This window comes from Oreochromis aureus, linkage group 5 (genome assembly GCF_013358895.1).
Source record: "Oreochromis aureus strain Israel breed Guangdong linkage group 5, ZZ_aureus, whole genome shotgun sequence".
Taxonomy (NCBI): domain Eukaryota; kingdom Metazoa; phylum Chordata; class Actinopteri; order Cichliformes; family Cichlidae; genus Oreochromis; species Oreochromis aureus.
The window spans coordinates 4065258-4089449 of NC_052946.1; the positions used below are offsets into that span (position 1 = coordinate 4065258).

At 42.3% G+C, this 24192-nt stretch overlaps 1 protein-coding gene across 2 annotated transcripts; it reads right to left on the bottom strand.

The window, feature by feature from the left end:
• Positions 1 to 1239: 1239 nt before the first annotated feature.
• Positions 1240 to 23722, bottom strand: znf831 (zinc finger protein 831). Of its 2 annotated transcripts, XM_039612350.1 has the most exons (5): positions 23316 to 23722; positions 23066 to 23153; positions 12475 to 16744; positions 10262 to 10536; positions 1240 to 4438 (listed from the first exon to the last, which is right to left on the bottom strand). In XM_039612350.1, the coding sequence occupies exons 3-5, from the start codon at positions 16694 to 16696 to the stop codon at positions 3575 to 3577; spliced, it is 5361 nt and encodes a 1786-aa protein (XP_039468284.1). In that variant the 5' UTR covers positions 16697 to 16744; positions 23066 to 23153; positions 23316 to 23722; the 3' UTR covers positions 1240 to 3574. The 2 variants fall into 2 exon arrangements, with proteins under 2 accessions (XP_039468284.1, XP_031587588.2); XM_031731728.2 differs by lacking the exons at positions 23066 to 23153; positions 23316 to 23722 and adding an exon at positions 18323 to 18826.
• Positions 23723 to 24192: the final 470 nt, after the last annotated feature.

Sequence of the window (24192 nt, forward strand, 5' to 3'; positions counted from 1 at the left end):
TTTTAGTTAAAGACGTATGAGCAACTTTAAGTGGTACACTCCTATGAACAAGCTAAACGATTTTTAAAAATTATTTATTTAAATGTATCATGTTTATTTATTTATTGTTTGTTTGTACAGTTTAACTGTCAACAGCCATCTTAACAGCCTGTTAGCTAAATTGTTTTTCAATCTTCCACTGCAGAAGTCCTAAATGCACTTAAGAAATTCAAAGTAGAGATCTGAGAATGCATTACAGACCATAGAACAGTGTATGCCCTTCTGGTTAGGGTGTTGAATGATGTCGTAGATAAGCAGGAACGTCCATGGTAGATTTCAGGACTCAACTGACAAGCAGCAGCTCTAACAAATTATTTATGGTGAGTTTGTGATGGTGTGTGACAACTCACATTAGTGAGGAGCTGAAAATGACTGATTGTGGTTCAGTGTAATATTCCCTGTGTCTTTGTTGACTGTAACTAAACAATAACTAAAAATTAAGATATAATTAATGAGGTTAACTTTCTCACCTTATGCACCCTGAGATCATACTGCTTTAAGCAAGCTTCAGCTTCTGTTGATGTTTTGTTAGAATATGTTTTATGCTCGTGACCCTGCTTCTTACACAGGTTTACTTGTGCAGCTCCATCGGTAAAGTGTCCTACGTGCTATCTGTGCCGTTACTGGATCAGCATTAGTGTTTAAATGGCTGGTGCCGATTGTGCATTAAAAAAAAAGCCTGACCAATCTTTCATAAGGGGGACCATTTACATGAACAAAATAGCTGCATAACTGAGGGACGGGGAAGATGCAAAAAGCACAACACAGCATCTTTAAACAGTTCATCTTTGGATGGTGGATCAGTTTTGAATCACAGTTTTTGTTTAATTTGCTACCATGCTGTTTCACATTTTTCTGACTGCGATAGTTGCCAAGAACCAAAGTGTTTACAGCTGTCTGCAACACTTGAATTATAGAACAATCATGATTTATTGGGAAAAAATAAAAGTGACTGACATTACATTATTACCTCTGGAACTAGAAGTTTCCAAGAAAGAAGACTGCTGATATGCTGGATGTATAAACCAGCAACTGTTAACATGAATTAACAAGCTAATACATGAAGATTTAATTTGAAAACAATGTGCTAACACTTGTGTCTGTGTGTGTCAGTTATATGCCCGATATAATTACAAAGAAAAAAATGACTGGCCTGATCCAGCTCAGGCTAGAGAGCACACAGTGAAAACAGGAAAAGTATTTGGGGTAAAGTTTCATTTACTTTTGTTCGAATAATTGAAATCATCAAACAATATGCAAATAACTGGAGATGAAACAAGAATATAAAATTAGAAAATGAAAACACATTGACAAATCCGCTTGAAACACGAACAAGGATAGCTTTCCTTTGTGTCAAAATAAAATAGGAAACACGACTGAACACAATGTTCCCTCCATCAGGTGCAAAAGGGGTTCTTTATTATTAACGGGCTGATGAGTGACAAGCAAGTCAGTGTACAGTCGAGCGCAGATTTATCTACAAAAATGTTACACACATGCACACTTCCTGTCCCAGGTGCCTTATTGTAGATGCTGACTCATTACAAAACCCAGACTAGGAAAAGGGTCATGGCCCTGCAGCCAATGTCTGTTTTACCTGGGTGAGCTGATTGACAGCAGAGATCAACTTAATGGATACTTGGCAGCATGTGTACATGATTCACACAAGCAGGTGTTGTCTGGGAAAGTTACAAAGTGCAATTTATCAGAGAGAGTCAGTGTGGGAAGGTAGACACTAATTATGGCAAAGTATGTTTGTGTATATGTGCATGTGTGAGAGAGCAGAATGGAAGTCGCACAACATTTCCCAGAGGCAGAAGAAAACTCAGTGGTAGGGTTAAACAAACTGAGTGATAGTTGATAACTTTCAACTATCGAGTGGCATTAGCAATGACAGCGCTAGGTTCAACTGTACTGGTACAGTGTACCCCCGAGAGGCAGACAAAATGGTTATGGTCATTTTAATGAACAGGCCTTTTAAATAGCCGATGGATTAACTTTGGTGTTTTGGTGTACTTAAGCCTGGGTTTGAAGTCTTGCAACATAATATATGATTAATGTTGTTTGCAAAAGCATTTTTAGTTATTAATGTATCCACCTACAGCAACTTCTTGTATCAGAAAATGTCTTGTTATTGGTACTAATTTGTCTGTCTGTATAGATGTTGAAATGATCACGTGCACAACAATGATGTAACAATTGTCATAATTGTCACACAGTGGTGCAGTGGTTAACAATGTTGCCTCACAACAAGAAGGTCCTGGATTAAATCCACTGGCCAGCTGGTGCCTTTCTATGTGGAGTTTGCATGCTTTGACTGGCACTCTGGCTTCCTCTGACAGGCCAAAGATGTGCATCTTGGGTTAACTGGTAATTCTGAATTAGCTGTAGGTGTGGATGTGAATGCTGGTGTCTATGTGTTAGTTCTGTGATAGCCTGATGACCTTTCCAGGGTTTACCCTACCTCTTGGCCTATCATAACTCCAGACTCCAGTTTCCCACCATCAGGAACCAGATAAGTGGTTAAGAAAATGCAAGGTTGTGTATTGGCAGTTCCAACTACTAAGGATACTAAGGAAATATTTTTGGACTTTAAACATGTCAGACTTTCATTGAGCTTGAAAAAGTGTTCCAGCAGCTATGACAGAGCTCAGGAGCTCAAATTGAGGGCAGATGCTACAAAAGAGCTGATTTAACTGTAAAAAGTGTTTCTAATAGCTCACCTGTCTGAGGTGAGGAAAAAATTGTCATATAAGTGAACATGAGTGCAATGGACACTTTGGGGATTCATATATGGATGGTTTGAAGCTGAGGCAACAAAACACATTAAGGACCAATTACATGCATGCAAGTCTAATGAATAACCTCTTATAGTATGACCTGCACCTCAAGTTTGTTTGAGCTGAACTATGAGCTGGTAATGAACCAGTGCTGGTACTGGAAAAGCCAGAAGCTCAGAGTTCACCCTCTGTGCAAAAAGAAAGCCTTACTGTGAAGAAGAGAGTTTGAAGCTTCGTCTTGTTTGTTGTTTGAACACTCCCCTACTTTTATATCAATTGTAAGATTTCCAAACAAGCCTGAAGGCCTGTTAATGGCATTGTAGGCTTGCAAGCGTGTCCCTACATGTCTTCTGCTGTTGGCAGAGTGGGAAAGAGGAGGAAGAACTCCAGTTATTCTAGACTGTCAGTGTTTTCACATTAATCCATGATGACTATCTCAGTTGTTACTCTGTATTCATAAAGTGACAACAAAGCTAAACACAAATCTGCTCTATTGCGCCATGTGCCTGATACTGTGATTGAACTTCCTGACAGTCAAATTAAGAGAGTGGTACAAAATTACATGAATGTAGCATTACTTTACCTTAATGTATGGCCCATATTGAAATATCGTGACTTTTAATTAAATAAAGCTCTACCACTGAGTTAACCCAGCCACTGACATTACTTCTGCCTCCTGAGCAACTTAACCTCTGAACAAATATCTACAGCAAATAAAATTCAAATAATAGACTGTATGTATGCTGTACTGTCTGTTAAAGTTCAATGATAAGCTTTCCTTCATCGTCACTGCTGCTCGTGTCTTCTGTGTACTCCTGGCAGGTCTGCACAGGCCTCACTCCACTGTTGAGACACTCAGCAGACTGGTAGCCATGAAGCGGGCCAGCCAAGTAAAAAGAATGATATTTGCTGGTAATGTCAGCTCTTCCAGAGTCACTGGCTGCCGTATCTGTAGTGTCGTGCTTCTCGTCAGGTTCTGGGTATAGAAAAGGCTTGCATGGAGACCCAGTGTCATGATACATCTTTGATGGTTGGATGTCTCCTCTAGCTCCAGTAGCAACTCTACAGGCTTGAGAAACTTGATCGACGTGTGTGGAGGGTAATGTCCCAACATTAGAGTTTTGGTGACCTTTTAAGTTGAACTTCTTACAGCTGCTTATTGCTGTGCTGCTGTTACCTGCAGTGCTATTTCCTTGTTGAATGGTCAGACTGACGCTGGTTTGCTTTTGGTCTGGGACTGAGAAAGTTTGTTGAATAGCGGGATCAGTTCTTGAAAAAATATGTTGTGTTTGTGATAACTGAGCTTCTGCACCGATATGTCGACTTGAATTTAATTCAGGTAAGATCTGTGTTGGTTGGTTATGAGTGACACCGCTTTCCCAGTTGTGTTGCGAGTGATACGAGTGGTTAATTTCCAGAGGGGGTTTTGGAGAAGTGAAAAGGGTAGTCTGAATGCTGCATGCAGGTATATTGAGATTAGTCGATGTATTCAAAGCTTGCTGAGAGCTCAATTGAGGGTATTCAGACATTCCTGAGTGCGTCTGGGAAACGTGCTGAAGGTGTTCCTCAGGTGGCCAAGGGTTTTTAAAGGAATCATTCTTGACCTTTTGATCTTCTTCCTTTTAATGAGAGAAAAATATGAGGAGTTATTGCCACTATACCATCTTAGTCTTAGGTTATGTCCTTAAGTCTTAGGCTACGTCCACACGTACCCGGGTATTTTTGAAAACGCAGATTTTTCTGTGCGTTTGCACCTTTCGTCCACATGTAAACGACTTTTTCAGTCACTGAAAAATGAGATTTTTAAAAACTCCTGCCAGGGTGGATATTTTCGAAAACTCAGTTTTTGCATTTACGTGTGGACGAGGAAAACGGAGAAAACGCAGCGTCAAAGGTGTGCGCCTTTTTTGACGTCACACTGTGCGCCAGGTTATTGTTTCGGTGAAATGAACTTCTACAATGGCGGACTTAGACAAAATACCTTACATAATGCTTACATATACACACACAGTTACTGTCCTACACATAGGACTCAGTTCTGTTTCTATGCGGCATCTTTGTTTAGTCTTTCTCACCCAGGATTCTAGACTTCTGATTGGCCAACGTTTCTACACAGTTAGGAATATATCGCCACCTGCTGCTTTGGCATGTTCCTGTCCGTCGTTTTTGGCTTTACGTGTGGACGGGATTTTTTTTAAAAAACGGAAACGGAAAATCTCCGTTTTCAAAAATACCTGTATACGTGTGGACGTAGCCTTAGGGCACTGAGACCTCATGCATACTGACCCCTCAAAGACAGCAGTTTGAGTCATCAGTTAGACTACAAAAGCAACGGGGCGATCGTGGCTCAAGAGTTGGGAGCTCGCCTTGTAATCGGAAGATTGCCGGTTCGAGCCCCGGCTCGGACAGTCTCGGTCGTTGTGTCCTTGGGCAAGACACTTCACCCGTTGCCTACTGGTGGTGGTCAGAGGGCCCGGTGGCACCAGTGTCCGGCAGCCTCGCCTCTGTCAGTGCGCCCCAGGGTGGCTGTGGCTACAACATAGCTTGCCATCACCAGTGTGTGAATGGGTGGATGACTGGATGTGTAAAGCGCTTTGGGGTCCTTAGGGACTAGTAAAGCGCTATACAAACACAGGCCATTTACCATTTATAACATAAGTGCTGGTCAGTTCCAAGAGTTCTTTTGTTCAGCACAGCCTACCCAAATGTATTTATTCATTTTAACCACTTCAGTCAACTGACCACAACTTATAACACATTCAGAAATTTAAAACCATGTCAAAGTTTGACTGCAGATATATACACATGATTTTTTAATTATTTAATAAAATACAGCAATATAGCTTCAATTAATTTTGATTCTGTAGCTCATAACATTTATTCAACCTTCGAAGTTTATTCAAATTTGGACAGAGAAGCATGTACATAAACAATTACCATGGTCAAGTACACACACAACTGTTGTAAAATTATCTTACAGGAAATCCACTTGTCCACATGGGCTAGTCTAGTATCCAGCCAGTGTATTAAGTATTTACAGCAATTTCTAGTTTCAATTTTTATGACCCAGCAGTGTTTGGATATTGATCATATCTGGATATACCACCCCCATTCCCAGTATCACTCAAACCACTGAGCTTGTAGTGGTACTGCCGCAGTAATCCCAGGAATACTTGGGTATAAAAATAAAGAATGCATATAGAGAACGTTCCACCCAACTGAGGTGCAGTAGAGTGTTGTGAGTGAGAGGTCCTGGATCAGTAAGTACAAAATGGCCATAACTGGACAAGCAAAGACCAAGATGGCAATGCCAAGAACCAGTTAACATCACAAAGGCAGACATACAGTGAAGAGCTGGACAGCGCTAGGATCTGACACGATCCACACCTTCTGGCTGAACACGCTAACAGCACTTACCTGGCAGCACGAATAAATGGGCTGATAACAGCAAGTACTCATCCAGACTGGGTAACATGGGCCAGAACAATCCTGATCACACAGGATCAACACAAGACACCATCAAACTACGAGCAGATTAACTTCCTCTGCACAACATGGAAGCTCCTCTCAGGCATCATAACATAAGTGTGTACGTACATGGGTGAGTGCATAAGCATAGCTCAGAAGGGCACTGGAAATAACACCAGAGAGTCAAAGTACCAACTACTGGTGGATAGACCTGCACACCAGAACTTTAAGACTAGCAGACCAACCTGAGCACCACATGGACTGACTAGAAGAAAGTCTTTAACTCAATGCTCCACACATGGATGCTGGAGTGCCTGACACTGGACGTGGCTAATAGTGCACTGATAACATTCATTGGGAACTCAGTGGGACTGTGGAACACTAGAGAGGCCAACTCCAAGACAGTTGCACAAATCATCATCAAGTGCAGAATATACCCACATGATGGAGTGTCTGTACTGCTGTTCAGCATATGGATCAACCCCCTGAACCAGTTCATCACTAACAGTGGATACAGATATAGATTCAGGAGTGGACTCACCATCAGCCACATCCCGTACATGCTGGACATCAAGCTGTATGCCAGGCACAAGCAGCACATCAACTGACTGATCCACCTCACCAAGATTTACAGCAAGGACATAGACATGTCATTTGGATTGGATAAGTGTGGACAAAAAGAGGAAAGATCTAGACTGAATGTCAGAAGGTAGAATAGCCAAGATACAGGAAAGCTGTACCTGAGTATTCCACAGACCAATAGAAATCATGGCAAACATGTCTGTGAAGGTTCTCTGTCATCCAGGTCATCATAGTCTAAGGAGCTTGGTATGAGAAGTGTCTGGACTTCTTCAAGTTTCCTTTAAGACGTTTCACGTCTCATCCGAGAAGCTTCTTCAGTTCTAAGAGCCCTATGGGAGTGTCCCCAAGGGGGTCATGGACCCCCTATCTTAACACCAGGCGCCTTAGCACCCACTCACATTCTGGGCCATTTGACCTCAGTAAGTCACATGATAGGGTGGGGCTAGGTTTCACAATGGGTTCACTTGGGAGATGCTGAGAAGCCATCAATACATACAGGGTGTATGTAAACAGGTATCTAGCTGGAATAATAAGCTAGCCAAAAGACGACAGTGATAATTCATTTATCCCCAACACCCTTTGCACCACATGCTGGACATGCAGCTGAAACACTTTCTGGAACATCTGTATCAACATTATTGCACTCAACATTCACTGATACCAACACACTGTGATTTGTAATTGTATTGCCTGGAGCCAACTTAATACAAATGAGGAGTGAACAACCTAAATGCTAAAGACTACCCTGGATTGCCTTTTACATAGACAATGAATGTGAAGTGAGATGACTGTCGTTGTGATTTGGCCCTGTACAAATAGATTTGAACTGAAACTTAACTGAATGAAAATGGTGGATCTTGTTGACATTTAGCATAAAGGTTGATGTGACCCACTTCTATATACTATTGAATTTGATAGAGAACTGTTGTGACAAACACTCTTCTTTATAATAAGACTTGTAGTTCAAAATCCAGAAGAAGTATTACTGCCATAAAAAACACTTGTAATTGCTGTCAGCTGCGTAATTCTAGTATTAACATACTGCGGAATTGAATTTATTGCTGTTGCTTCAAGTGCAAATGCCCCATAAATTCTCACAAATTATTTGCCCCTGTGTGTGGCTTGATAGTATACACTTTTTTGTTCAGTATATTTATAAATCTTTTTTTTCTTGCACCACTTTCTTCTGTGTTGTGACACATCTTGGGAGGTTTTATAGTTATGGTGCTGCAAATATTTCATAAGAATGAAAGAACACAAATTCTGGCTTGGCTGTTGTGCTTTTGTTGGTAAATGTGTTAAAAAATGAAAAACAATCATGTGATGTAACAACCCAGTGTGCCTCAAACCTGCTTTTATATGATCCCCAAATAAGGACGGCTTTATTGCACCGGGGATTTGTGGCAAACTTTAGTAGAGTACAGAATAAATTAAAATGGTACAAAGTATTGCAAAAGACTGCTGGATTGGAAAGGATCATGCACAGTGTGAGTGTGTTTTCAGTGTGTAGATTTGGGTGGTGACTTTGTTTTGAGAGGGTTTATATTCAAACAGCAGAGGAAGAAGCACCTACCTCACATTCTTTGGTAAAATAAGAATACAGCAATAATAAGTAAATAAATAAGTATCCAAAATAATGTTTGGTACAGAGCAAGAACAAGCCTTGCTTGTCCATGTGTCTGAGTCAGTGTGGGAAAGGCAGTTTGCCTTTGCACATTACACATATATATATATAACAATGGTGAACTGTCGTATTAAACATTAAATAATGAGGTCATACAAGTAGGAGCAGTGTTAGTTAAGTTACTTGAAAAAAGTAATTAGTTACTAAATATTGATTACTTCTCAAAAAAGTAATCCCGTTACCATCTTGAAATATTAGAGAAGCCAGCTCCATGAGCCTTTAACCACTGCCCCTAAATTTCAATAGCTGATCTAGTCTGAGGAAGTAACAAGGCTACCGTAGAAGTGCAGCCTGAGCAGCTGATGGATTTAGAACCAACTCTACAGTTAAGTTATTTATTCTCCAGGGTATAGTTATATATATATATTTAGAGTTATTTGATACTATGTCTTGCACTATCCTACTGTATATTACTGTATACTACTATTCTTATTGTATATATTGTATATCTTATTCATCTGTTCCTCTGTCTCTCCTGCTGCTTTGAGCATGTACATGACAAAAGAATTTCCCTCGGGATAAATAAAGTTATTATTCTTATTCTTACAGTGGCTGAGGTGGCTATAGAACAGGTATGATAAACTGATTATATCATTATCAATGCTATGATTGATCAATATTGTACCTACCCTATAGGAGTTTTGCATAGACTAATGTAATGACACTAATAATCCAAGTCATGGTGTTTTCATTATTCTGTCTAAAGGGACTAAAACCAGTGTAGCTAAAGCCAGAGAGATGAGCTCCTGGTGATACGTTTAGTTAACCTCTTATCTCAACTGATCTAGCATTAGGCTTTTGTTTTAGCCACGTGTTAAACAGGACATGTTTGAAGAATAAGATTCTACATTTAAATGAAGTCTGATGATTTGTTTTGGAATTTCTGCAATTCCAGATTTTTCATCTGGGTGTTCCAAACAGACTGAGGGACTCTAAAACTAAATCCTAATCCTGACCCTACATTTGAAATGAGAGATGTTAAGAGCTTAATAACCATGCAGTAAAGCGCAAATTAGAGAGCATACAGTGGGGTCAACTCCAGGACTGTTAAATTCTGATTTGATCCTTGTCATCGTAGTTTCCTAACTCACTGTGCATGCTGGTGAAGGCTGGAGAGAAAGGTTAGTGATATAGTTGTGCTGTTTACGATCTCTAACTGTAACTTTAACTCTTTCTCTCTCTGTCTTGTGTTACGTGGTTTTATACTTTTATGTTTGGATGTTTTTCATTTGTCTATTTTCCAGCTTGGCTTTTTTCCTAAGAGCTTGAATTGATAATATGTGGGTCTATAAAGCTCTTTGAACTAATCCAATAAAACTGACTCAACTTTAGCAGTCTAAACATTCGAATTATCCTGAGTTTGAGTTTGATAGAGTTTTTATTTCCTTTGCAGACACAAGTCTTTTATATGTTAACTCCTAAACATTCAATTCCCAAAATGCAGGTCATCAGGTTTTGCTTAGGGTTACATTTTTTAGAAGCAAGAGTATGGTACATTTCAATAACCTCTCATGCATTTTGCTATTAGCGTTTCATTTTCGGAAAACTGTAAATTTTATATAGAACTTGGATGTTGGAGGTTAAGCGGCTCTGAGGCTTTGCTTTTGTTGTGTTGTAATTGTTCTTGTAAATCAGCATGTGTGTTGACCACATGAAAAAAAGAACTGTATAGTAAACACGGATCCTGATTAGATGCACTCTCTCTCACCTCTGCCTTTGATAAAACTGTGGATCTGCAGTCTGACTCGGCCTTCCCCCACAGTCCTGGCGCTTTGTCTGCTTTGATTCCTCTGTTCTCTTCCTCTCCCGTCACCCCACCGTCACCTCGCTCTCCCAGGCATTGGTGGTTTTTCTCTTCAGCCCCTTGGCTCTGCTTCTGCTTCCAGTCTGTGCTGTCTGGCTGCCCAGGAGTCCTTGCATGTTCCTGCATCTGCAGCTCCTTCTGGGCTGCACACCTCGCCAGGGAGGATCCCTCCATAAGCCCTCCAGGAAGAAAAACAAATGAAAAAGCAGTTGCTTTCTTTAGGGTGCTGAATCCACAGTTTTACTGCATATCAGTCATTTTCAAACATTTGTATTTTTTTCAAGCAGTAGTCAGCCACACATGAACACTGAAGCGGATTTCGTTCACTGTAATTCTTCATATTATTCATGCTGGTTGTTGAAAGAAGCTTTTACTCTGATCTTTCTTCTGGTAGGTATTTAAGTTTATCTGGAGCACACATGGGGCTTCAGACAAAATATGTATCTGCAGTGGTGAGGCAGTAAACAACAGTGGGATTTTATAGAATTTTGGAGGATAACAACATGAGTCTGCTACAGCCTGAATTACATCAGGATAAACTTTGAATGGAATACTGCTTGGAACGATTTTTCCCTTTTACTTATACTACACAAAAAATGCACAACAAAACATTCTCAAACATTCTTCTTCGACGGGTCAGAAGGGACCTAATTTGCAGATACTGTTCTGGCTGCATGCTAATCAGCCACATTAACTGATTTTCTATTAAAAACAAGTTATATAAAACCAGCTGGACATAAAGAGGTCACTGTTCAACATGAAGGGGAAGAAGGGTTACAGCAAGTGAAAGCTGGTTCATAAGGGCACCTGAGATTTTACGATGTGAGAAGAAGCGTGAATGTGGAAACCAAAGCTGTTTATTCCAGCTAAGTAAAAGCAATAAAACAAGAATTCACTGGGCGATAAAAAGATATTTTTCCAGTGGGCGTGCTCATTCTTGTGCCACACACAGATAAATGTGCACAGCTGTTATATGAATTTGAGGATATAACTACAATTGAAATGAAAATGTCTTCAATCTGGCAAGCTCTGTGGTCCACAGCTACTTTTCTATCAGTGCCACTAGCCTGGTAGAGATGATAACAAACTACAGGAAAATCATATTAGCGGTAAACAGATGCAGACAGCTACCATGTGTCTGAACCTCTGTGTCAGCGACACAGGACAGGTACAAACCCTTTTACCCAGGAGGCAGTAGCTGGAGGTCAGTGAGTGGCAGGCATTTTGTTTATCCTCTGCTCTCTGGGGTGACCTTTAACCCTGTAGCTGTCTGAAATCCCTCAGTCCTTTCATTTAAAAAGCAGGAAAGTATGTGATCCATGCTGCGATGGGGATCAAATGACACTTTCAAACACTGTGGGACACACTAGAGTTCTGCATGAAAGCCGGAGAACAGCTCACATGTCACAGCGAAAAAGGACAAAGATGATCAAAAACTGAAGTTTTTGTGTTCTGCCACAGAAACATTTACAGATGAAACTCCACTGGATTGTTTTCCCTACAATTCAAATCCCTGCTTGCCTAAACATTTCATTCCCAGTAAGTTGTAGGTCTGGGTAATTGTGCGAGCACAGATGAGAGCTCCATATTGCAAATCTGTGAATCTTTAGTGCCACCTAGTGTTGAAAGAGAAAACATGCAACAACTCCAATAAAGCATGCGTAATGTTTAGTATTTGCATTTCACCGTATCAGTTCACCTTGTTTTAAAACAATTTGTCAGTTTAAGACTATGTAGACCTATACATAACAGAATGAAGTGGAATATTTTAACAGAATCTTCATTAAATATGACTGTCAAATAAAACATACTAGTTATACTATATCTTAATGCTAGATGTTTATCATTTACTGTTTATCATTTACTGAGTGCACGTCTGTCAGCTAACCTAACATTGACTGACATGTCAGTGTCAGCACATTACTTTAAGTTGATTTTAAAAAGATGGGGACAGGTGCAGTTTGGGGACAGCAGGGCACTCCTTTCTCATTCCATGTTGTATTTAAATCCACTGTACTGCAGTGCAGAGCCAAAAATGATGTCATATTCTTAAACTGCACTGTAGGAAGCAATAATAACATATATGTTAGGTAATACATTTAAATGATGAATTGTACCTGCTGTCTGGCTCTGAATACTTGCACACACAGATGTGGTGTCTTTGCATCTTTCCACCTGGATGTTCGAGGACGCTGAAGCAAAGTGAGCTGGTCTTTTTTCTGAGTGGCGTGAGCTGATTACATCCTGTGAACCATGAGGGGTGATGTCCAATAAAATTTTGGAATCACCTACAGATCCGACTCTGTCACATCCCATGTTTGTATCTTTGGATGGATTGAAAGTCTCAGATATTGTGGGCTCCACTTGATTACTGCAGTAGATGGATGCTTCTGGGTTTGGCTGTCCCACAGCTTTGCTTTTATTGATAGAAAGTGAAGAGACCGACCCAGAGACTTTATCAGAGCATGCAGGAGAGGGAGAGTGGCTCCAGTGCTCTCCACTTTCTAACCTGCTGCCTTTGTATTCAGAGGCTTCGCCCTTAGTTTTCATTATGCTGACATTACATGAGTCGCCCTGATTATTAAGCTTATGTTGGCCTTCTTTGCACAGCAGTTCACTTTTCAAGTTATTCTGATTTTCTGTGCTGGAAGAGGGAGAGCTCCTGCTGAGCTTGTGTTGGCCAGAGAGAGCTTGCAAGACGGTTGCACCTTGGCTGACCCTCCGATCCAGCAAAACCTGCTCCTCAGCACAGCGGTTCAGAGAGAGAGTCTGTTCCTCCACTGAAGTTTGTCTTCCTCCTGACTTTACACCTCCGAGCGGAGCAGGAGTTGACATTACATTACCCGCAGTGCTCTGAGTCTCTGTGACCATGTTTACATGACTGTTTTTGTGTGGGTGTAGTGGCGGAGGGAGAGATTCAGCTGATGCTGCAGCCTGAGTGGAACTGCTTTGCTGAGCCAGGTGGGAACTTGGCTCTGTTTTCCCAAATTGCAAAGGCACAGAAGTCATTATTCTCTCAGTGGTAAGTGTAGGGAAAGACTCATTTTTGCCCTTTTGTTGTCTGGGTTGTGTACTCTCTTTTGCCTCACTGTTGCTTTCAGCAGCAAACAAGCCCCGAGTTTTGCTCTGGACACCTTCTAAGGTCCCACCCTCAGTGTCCTGTCTCTGGGAGACACTGGTACCCGATAGACGCTCTATCTGGGGTTCGATGAGGGCTAACTGCTCATCAGATATGATCTGGAGGCAGATCTGGAGGTCTGCTGTGTGCACATGGAACACGTTCTGAGCAGCTGGTTGTACCTGGTCAAAAGGTACAATGTGACAAGGCACCACTGGGGTGTTTGTGCTAACGTGTGGTACGCTAACAGGATTCAGCACGTTTGATTGTGCTGAGAGTTGTATATGAGAGAGTGGAGGGTTAGACTGATCATATGACGCAGCTTTAACGGCAGCGGCAGATGTCTGACTGCTCGCTGTGGTTACGGTAAGTGTAGCAACAGCAGGTGCAACAGGTCTGGGTTGCTGTGCAGATGTCGTACATTTCGAAGGCTGGATCAAAGTGCTGCATAATCCTGCCTGATAATCTTGCAGGCAGCTTGTGGTTATTGTGGTTGCTGCAAATTGTTTGTGCACTACAGCTACGCTACACGGCAAATTCTGACTGAGTCGTGATGTTGCAGCATGACAAACTGTTGAGACAAGCTGGTCCTGCGCGGAGCTGAAAGCATTCGTCTTCTTAAGATCACAAGTTAGCCCCAGCTGTGAAGCTGTGGGGTCTTTGCAGTTCTTTACACTCGTTGTGACCGAGGTCAAGCTGCGCTCAATGTGAGGAGATGACAGAACAGAGGTGAAAGTGTGGGCTTCAGTTCCTGGTGGTTTATCCACAACTTGCGGTGAAAAAGTTAAATCAGGTTCAGCAACATTGGGTAACTTGAGTTGGTACTTGGGCAGGAAGCTGTTCTTTGCAGCAGGGGGACTGGAAGCAGTTGCTGAGGTGCTAACAGAGGTTGTGTTTGCATTGATTATGCCCGACTTGAATAGAGGCCCTTTGAGCGGAGTATGTTGTGGATTGTTGTTAAGATTGATGTAAGTGAGGTTCGCTTCCTGCTGAGTGACAGAGGGTGTGGGATGAGCAAGCATTGTGTTTGGGTCAGTCTCCATCTGCAGAGGGCAAATTATTTTGTCATCAGTTCTCAGCTTTTTCCTGTCTGAAGGAATATGGGCTCCGCACAGCTGCGATGTGGAAACACTATGTTTTTTGTCTTCATTCATCAGTCTCCCAGCTTCTGATCTGTTCACACAGTCTGTTTTGTGACTAACCAGCGAGCCGATAGAAGGTAACGGCAGTACTGACAAAGACAGATTCCTCCGGAGTGGAGCTTTGAGAGCGAGGCATGATGAATTAAGCGAGCTAGTTTGTAGATTAAAATCCACAGCAGGGACAAAGGAGAGATTGGCAGGAGGGCCAACTGTGGTACCGTTGCTTGTCAAACATGTTGTCGTTACTGCCAGCGGTGCCCTTTTCTGCAGACCCTGAACAAGCTCATGCTCAGGGTTTGCTGAACATTTCCTGCCTTTGATAACACTGTTATTGCCACTTTTCTCAGCATTGTATAGCTTTTTAAATGTTCCACCCCCGTACATGTACCACTTGTTGTAGGCGAACTTCTGCGCTTTCTTCCTCCGGAACTTTCTGTTGCTCGATTCTCCACAAATGTCACCGCCATCCCCGTCACAACTGAGGCTGCTGCTCCACGCCTCCTCCACAGATGAATTCCTGATGAGACCGTCTGTTGCGTGGTTGCAGTCTACGGCTGTCTGCCGGACCAGTGGGCGGTGGGTGGATGATTGCTGGTTCGCAGGCTTGATCGCGAAACCTGTTGGGTTGATCTGGCCAGAGCTTCCCCTTCGGACTAGCGTTACATAATCCCTCTGATTGGAGGAGGTCGGGCTGCTTCTCTCGGGCTGCAGGAGGGTGACACTGAAGGGGAGGGAATTGCTGCGAGTCAAGGGGGCATGGTCCATGGTGGAGGAGCGCTGAGTGGGCACAGAACTGTAAATCCCTGGCTTCTTGTTTCTTTGTGACAAAACATTCTGAGTCTGACCTAATTTCATGTCAAAGTGAAACGAATCCTTGTACGTGTACGGCATGGGAAGGTCGATGCTTCCCTGCTTTGATAAAACGGTCTTCCGTGGCCTCACATTCTCCAGCTGTTTGTCCTCCACAACAGCTGTATTGTCAGATATCAGCTTAGATATGCGCTCCTCTAGGGCCTTCTGCTCCTGCTCTCTGGCAGAGTCTTTGGACTCCTGTCTGCCGTGATCTGATTCTGTAGGTGTGCGCCTGGTGGCGGGTTCTTCAAGATGCTCTTTGGTGGATTCTGCGACTGAATCCATACTGTGATCGAGCAAAACACTGCCAGGGCTTGGATAGTGGTCACTAGTCTCGCTGAAGCCAGAGTCTGTGCTCTCGTGACTCTGCGATTTCCCTCTTGACACTGAGCTTTCCCACTGTTTGGAAAACAGTGTGGCCTCTTGTCTCTGAAGGGGAAGGTGTCTACTAACACTCGGTGGAAGCTTTTCACTTTCCTTTATTACCATTTCGCTTCCATTTGGTTTTGAGTTTTGAACTGTGAGGCTCAGCTCGTTGTCTTCCTGGACACAGCGTTGTGTCTTCACAGAGCAGACCTTTGGAGCACTGGCTGGACCAGTGCTTTCAGCAGCAGATAGTGAAGAGTCCTTCTCTGTGCTGCCTGGCTCTTCACCGCATTCCTCGAGAGACAAACTGGAAGTGCAAGTCTCTCTTGAGCCAGACATGCTGTCTAAGCTGCTCTGCTCTGACTCCAGTGAAAGGCGTGCATGTGCCTGGGTACGTCTGTGTTTGTAGAGGTTGCTCTGAGTCTTAAATGAAACTCCACAAGTGGTGCAGGGGTAGGGCCGCTCCCCCGTGTGGCAGCGCAGATGCTTCTCCAGCACGCTGGGCTTCATGCAGTCCCGTCCGCAGTGAGGACACACGTGCTTTCCTGCAGACTTGGGTCTGGCTGCGGGAGCAGCAGCTGCCAGGCTCAATCCCGGCTGAGACTGCAACCCACCAGCAATATGGAGCGTGAGGATGGGAAATGTCTCCTTGGTGTAGAGCGGTGGCATGCCCAGATGGAGTGTGGCTGCTTCTGGAGCAGCTGCAGGCGGCTGAGGGTAAGGCTGCGTGGCCAGAGCAGGCACTGTGTGGATGTAAACAGCCGTCAGGGGAGCCTGGACATCCATCCTTTTCTCTGCCTGCGCTGTGACGGAGCTGATGTGCACCGGAGCACTCGCCAATCCTGGCTTGCCAGTCTCCATGGTAACGCTGCTGCTGTCGTGATGTACCAGTGGCAGGTCTCTAATTACCTGTAAGATAAGAACAGTTTGCATTAGACCTCCACTTTGTGTTAAATTAAAAGGGGGCAGGAATTTTGCTACATCTCACTTAAACAGGAAAATGTGATTACTCCTGGAGTATGTTTTGTTCTTTAACTGGTGACCAGCCCCAAGAAATGAGCACAGTACTGATGACAGATATGCAATATTCTCCAGGACAGATGGCTTATAAAGCAATTAATCCAGTCTGGATTTTGCCTGATAAAAATCCAGGGAGATGTGTTTTGCAATATAAAAAAAAATGAAAACACACTTGGTTCTGAGTAATATCATTGTGGTAATGAGCAATAATATCCACAGTGGGAAGCAAAGGCATTTCAAGCTCTCCTTTTTCATTTCAGTGGCAGGTTAAGATGTGCTCTGCGTGTGGAAATGTGAGTCGAAACCATGGAGAGAAATGTGCACATACGTGCATGCAGTATCACAGTGGTGTGTGTGTGTGTGTTGGGGCGGGCTTTTATCTCGCCAAATCAAGTATGTCTGCTGGCATTAGCTGTTACCTCTGTCACCAGTCTGCATCAATTATAAGGCATACCCTTGATGTTCAGAGTATCATGTGGCAGCGTTCGGTCCTGACTGACTGTCATATTGGTGCAATAATCAGATCAAATCAAATCAAAGGGGAGCTGTGCATTAGAGTGAGAAAATTTCATTTCCTGTTGCTGTGATGGTGATTTTGCATAATTCACCCACAGAAGTACAGTTGGCACTCGACACGCTCTTTTGTTGGTTGTACAGCATGAGCACGCCCACGTCAGAGACTTTTTCTGGTGCTGTGAACTGAGGAAAGTTGGTCTCTGTTCACATTCGGCTGAGTGAGCGAAGAGCACCTTGTGAGTGTGTCTTACTTTTACAACATTATTCATGGAGCTCGACCCTCCTGCTGTAATGTGCTTTCACTTCCTTGCCGTTATGTAAATATGTCATATGGTGCACATGCTGCAACTTCATGTAGGAAGAAAAATGAAGGGAGCTTTCATTCTATAAGCACGCTTAGTCTAAGTGAGAGATAAAGGTTAGGGTTTAGTGAACATACACCTTTCTCATATCTGGAACACCAAGTGGAAAAGCTTGCAACAGCCGACTTAAAACTTGAAAAGTAACAACTTGTAATTTTTGGATATTTCTGTATTTATTATGATGTGTCAAAATAAATAAATAAATTCCAGCCCTAACTCTGGATGGGTTGTTACTGACCAGATGGTTGTTAAGAGGTTAAAGATGTGTGAGTTAGGTTTAAGAAGAAGTTGCACTGTGCTTGCACTAAGAACAAAACATCACAAAAATCTCTCGACATGGGGACATAAAGAAGACCTATTAAATGTTTCTGTGGAAAGTGAAAATGTCATTTCCAGTTATGGATGTGACTTTATAAAATGAAAGTTTGAAAAGAGGAAATATCTGACAGTGTTGCCAGCCATCATAGTGTTTAGGTAAGAACAGCACTGCCAGAAACCAGAACTTAGTGTGTTTAACTAGGCCAAAACTCAGGCGCAACAACTGAGAGAAGAAAAAACTGCAGAAGACAATAAAGCAGAAGTCACTTACCGTCTCGCTTTACACTCCAATCAGTGATAATTATCCAGTCTAAACAGCCGTTCACAGTGAACCGGTGCATCCTCTGTGTACCTGCTCATTTCGTGTTGCTCTGCCATCTAGCACCTCTCCAATCTGATCTTCTCTCACGGCTCTTTGACATGAACTGTTTCTTGTCACGAGGAAGCGGAAGAAATGCAAATGAGAGAGAAGATGCACTCTGAAAGTGGTGAGGCAGAGAGGAGGGGAGTGAGGGAAGGAGAAGGGCTGGCTGGCTGGGTGGGTGTGTGTGACTGTCAAACAAAGACTTCCGGAGGACAAGTTGAAAACATAGATTATACAGAAAGAGATCAGCGGGAGTGAATGAGCGGTGAGGCCCTAAGCACAGATGGAAGGATACGAGGCTAACACAGTTGGACAGAAAAAAACAAAGTGAAAGCAACGGGCTAGGACAGAGGAAGTGCAGTGACAAAGGCAAGCTTACCTTCAGCGGCTGAATGACTGACTTTACCGTCAACAGTTTGAGGCAGTACCTGACTCCTGGTTCACTTATATGCTCACTGCCCCCCACCTACTTCCTCCCACACATCGTATTTCATACACCCACATACACAAGGGTGCAGCAAAGCTAATGTTGATGTGGCTGCTTGGCTGCACGTGTGCTGCTCTCACTCTCTCAAGCATAGAACAAATGGATGAGTTGTGAGAGGTTGGAGTGAATTTCCCTCCTCCAACAACAGCCCCCGTCAGACAGCATGTATTATTGTGCAGAAGTACATGAGTTCACATGCACGTGCTTGTAAAGCAATGCTCGTTTATCCCTTTTGGACTCCATAGGTTTGCTCCATATATTGTTACTGGTTTGGTGAGACTAACTGCATATTAAGAGACAGATTGTTGACTGTATTGATCTGTTTCAGACAGAAAATAGTGAGGACATAGGAGTTATTTTTGGCAGTAGCTCTCCTTAGCTTGAACCAGAGTAAACTGGCAAAGATAGGATGTGGTGAGTTTGTTCTCAAACAATGCAGTGGAAAACAAGTAGAAATATCTAATGGTGAAATTTTCTACCATCGTTAAAGACTCAGACAACAAGCAACACATTAGATCATAGCTCTTTTCCTGTGGCTGCACACCGACCCTTCAAATTCCTACATAATTATGGAAGACTAACAATGCCAAAAGTATGACTTAACACATGCATCCTTAATTTCTATTAATTTTCATTTGGGATGCATCACTTTTATACATTTATTTATTTATATTTATTTCTGCATTTCGAATAATTAATTTCAGGGTTGGTGACAAAATGCATCGCAGGTGGCTTCACACTACCGTACCTATACTAACAGCAAGAAAATGTCGTTACCATAGCTACGGCACCAGATGATGGAGATGATTGGATGCTTACTACATTTTAAAGGAGCAGTCCAACATGATGTTAACACAACCTTCAGTATTCCCACACTCCCTAACAAAGCTGATATGACAGTGGTAGACTACGGACCAGTCATCATTTGGACCAAATCAAACATTTGACCTAACAATAAATAATTTATACTTTTTAACATTAGTATTTATTTAGACATATATATATTGCCTTAAAAATGTTTATGGCCAGCTTATGTGTTCACACTGTACATGCAAGTATTTACTAGTTCTGCCAGTGCTCTGCAACTGGGCTAACCACAAAAAACATGGGTAAAAAATAGATGCAAGGAATTTTGCAATTGTGGGTAAAAACAAACTAAATGTGGACAGGTGAGAACAAAATCAGAGTAACGTGTAGTATTTTTTAACATCCAGATATCAGATATCAGATATCAACAACCTTTTTTGTATTGTGAATGCTGACAGCACAAACATCTGAATTCACTTCCCACTAAATAACAGGGTGCAACTGACCAGACTGATACATGTGATTTGAATTCATGGTTTTATATTGTTTAAACAGTATCGGATGCTGTGATCGGATAAGTCCTTAAATCCTTAAATACTGTCCTTTATTAAAGATTGTTTACTTGTCCTCTTTTGTTTTATTCTGTCTTCACTTTACAGTTCTGTATCTTTGGTTAGGTTTAGTTAAACCAGTTCAGTATAAAAATACAAACTAATGTTGTTTTGTATTTTCAAGTTGTTCTCAGGCATTAGATTTTTATGAGTCTACTGGCCAGTTTTACAAAAAGTACTTTAAAGTGACTATGCAGTCCATGTATTTAATTACAGGCCGTGTTGGGCCTTTTATGAATTTGTTACTATGACGATGAATACACACAAGCAAATCGATCCACTGTTAACACAAAACTATTGACTACACATATATATTCAGTTTCTCTATTTGTATCTTAATATATATTTAAGCAACCAAAAACATCTCTAATGTTGCCAGTTCGGGCCCCGCCCACCAGCTACTCAAACATTCTGTTTGCAAGAAGCAGCCAACCAGAACAAAGTTGGCTTAAACAAAGTGGGAAGGGAAACTAAAATGGCGTGTTTCATAATATATAACATAATATAAACTACATTAAGGCCTGCTATAAGACACATGCGACACATGCAGGTCGGGACGCGTATCTGCAACCGGAAGGTCGCCGGTTCGATCCCCGGGCTCTCTGTCCTGGTCGTTGTGTCCTTGGGCAAGACGCTTTACCCTACCGCCTACTGGTGTTGGCCAGTGGCGATGGCGTGATATGGCAGCCTCGCCTCTGTCAGTCTGCCCCAGGGCAGCTGTGGCTACAACTGTAGCTGCCTCCACCAGTGTGTGAATGTGAGAGTGAATGAATAGTGGCATTGTAAAGCGCTTTGGGTGCCTTGAAAAGCGCTATATAAATCCAATCCATTATTATTATTATTTTAAATGGGAGTCTTATACAGTCCAAGAACAGAAAGATGGAGTTGGAAATTAGCAGAACAGGTCCCCTTTAATGAAAATCTTTCTTTAAATGCATTAATATTGCTGTCAAATCCTTGCTGCTGATATTCTGAACATGATGTCATCACGTGGGATCAGCCGTGTAATTATCAGATGACATCTGCTGTTAAAAAACAAAGTGTTTTTCTATCATTCCACCGCCACAGACTCTAGCCAGTCTCCAAGGCAACTGGAGGCTGGTCTGCTAAGAGCATGGTTTGTGTCGACATGGCAACAAGACACCTCCTACCACGCATGTTTTCTACAGTCTGCACACTGCCCTGTAGGGCGGAAGCACAGTTTTAGTGCATGGTTTTAAAGCCCCAGTCAGATGAAACAAAATCACAGTGTGTGGATGTGTGCAGGAGTCTGCTGAAAAAAAGTCAGCAGAGGTCTGATGATGTTGATAAATTGTTATTTGGCTGTGTTGTTCAGGTTACTAGGATACAAGGTTGAGTTGAGTTTTACAGCTGATGGTCAGCAGTGACAAGAGACAAACAACGTGTTCCTTCTGCTCCTGCTGGCCTCTCAGCTGCCGACGCACAACATAGTTTAAGAGAGATGGTTGTTTTGTTGCAATGTAGACTTTTATCCATGTGCGTACAGCTGCTCTTGGGAGTGTCTGACACATGCTGAGTCACACCGTGGATGTTGGCATAACCACAGTAGTACCAAATACTTCTAGAAACAACAGCAATAACAAAAAATGTTGTTGTGCAACAAAACGTTAAATAGACATTTTCAGCCCCACTCCCCCTTCAAGCCAGCTTAATTCGAAGTGGTTGTAAACGGAAGATCTGAACAGCAGGTAGGTGGGGCTTTTGTGCTCACAGCATGACCTTTGTGCCTAAGTTGACAATATCAGGGATATCTCCTCTCACAGCATACAGAGAGTAAAAAACCGTCAGAAAGTGTTTCGATCAGTGTGAAGCTCAGACTTCACTCTGAGCTTTATTATACATGCACCGATTTCATTATTTCAAGCTCTTACCCTGTTAAATATGAGCATCCACCACTGGAGCAGTACAAGAAATGACAGAAAACAATCGGCTTCCTTCAAAATGTACCTACATTGCAAGATATTCAGCCTATTTCATCGGTGTTTGATGGGGGTCATTTGAAAAGGTCTACCTTTTCCATAACAGGTTTCCACCATCATCCATGTAATCTGTATGTATTACACTGCATTTTTGTCTCTTTGTTTTTGGCCAGCACTAGCGGTGATGAACCACATTACAGGAAGTGGTAACTGAGCATTAATGTGTGTGCATGTGTAGGTGGGTGGGAGTCGCTGCAGGCCTATAACCAATTACATGTTCATCTTCTCAGTAGCTAAAGCACAGCAGCCTCATGTCCCACTCTTGTTCACAACCAGCTGCCAAACACTGACACTCCTGTCAGTGTAAAAACTGCAAACCAGCATTAATCAAAGAATCAGAAAGTGATCCGAAATTTGACTCTTTTCTTTCCCTTTGTGTCTGAGATGGTGCTCTTTTGCACCCTCTGCTGGATCAGGGGTGACAAAAAGTCTTGAACGCATAAATAGAACATATTTGCATTAAAAGTGTTAGAATTGTGTTAATAATATTGTTGTTGTTGTTGTTGTTTTTATTATAGTGGTGCAGAGGGCGGTCAGAATTAGCCATGATGGATAACCTCTTCAAGCCAGCCAATCACAGAGCCAGCTTTTCTAATCAGTTTATCCAGTTTCCTGGTGTCACCAGCTTTGATCTTGCTCTCCAGCACACCAGCACAGCATACCAGCACAAATTAGAGACAGAAAATCTCATCTCACTGCAAATTTGGAAGAATCTCACCTTGCTTAGAAAATACAGCCTGCTCACCCGTTTCTTGTATAAAACATCTGTGTTGATGGTCCAGTTCAGCCTGGTGCCTGAGTGGATCACCAGGTACTTGCATCACATCAACATCCTGTCCCAGAATAGAAACAGACATGTTATAAACGTGCTTCTGAAGCCTATCACCATCTCTCTGGTCTTCACTTGCACATTCAGAAGCAATATAAGTACTATAACTTTTGATTGCCTTTTAAAATTTTGCTTTGTTGTTTTTGCAATATTTCATTTTACTTACCAATTTTGCTATTGGTTGTAATGATATTTTCTCCTCTGGCTGCTCCCTTTCTCACACCAACCCTCTGAATGTCCTCCTTCACTACATCCATTAAACTCCTCTCAGGTCTTCCTCTTTTCATCCGATATCCATTATCCCTCCTCTGCACATGTCCAAACCGTCTGTCTTGCTTCTCTAACTTTGCCCCCAGACTGCTCAACCTGAGCCGTCCCTTTGATATACCCAACTCTGCCACCTCCACCTCCTGTCCTGCTGTTAGTGTAACTGTCTCCAAACCACACATAACAGCAACTAATCTTGTAAATATTTCCTTTCAGTCTTGCTGCTATTCCTCTGTCACAAATCACCTCTGACACTCGTCTCTACTGACTCCACCCTGCCTACACTCTCTTCTTCACCTCACTTGTGTACTGTCTGTTGCTTTGGATGGTTGAACCCAGGTATTTAAACTCATCAAAATTCACTACCTCTACCCTTTGTATGCTCATCTTTCTATCTGTCTCCCCCTCATTCATACACATGTATTCTGTCTTGTTTCTACTGACTTTCAATCCTCTTCTCTCCAGAAGAGCTCTTCAGGCTCTCTTCCACCTGCTCTCACTATAGATCATGATGTCATCTGCAAACATCATAATCCACTGAGACTCCTGCCTGACCTCATCTGTCAGCCTGTCCATCAGCACTTCAAACAGTTAGGATGTGGATCAATCCCTGATATAATCCCACCCCACCTTGAAACCATCTGTCACTATTACCCCCGTCTTACTGTCTTAAAATATTTGTGTAATAATTATAATGTTTAAAATGTATCAGTTCTGCAGATGAATTTGTGAAATTCTGCTGTACAAACTGACTTTAAAATGCAAGATTACTGTCA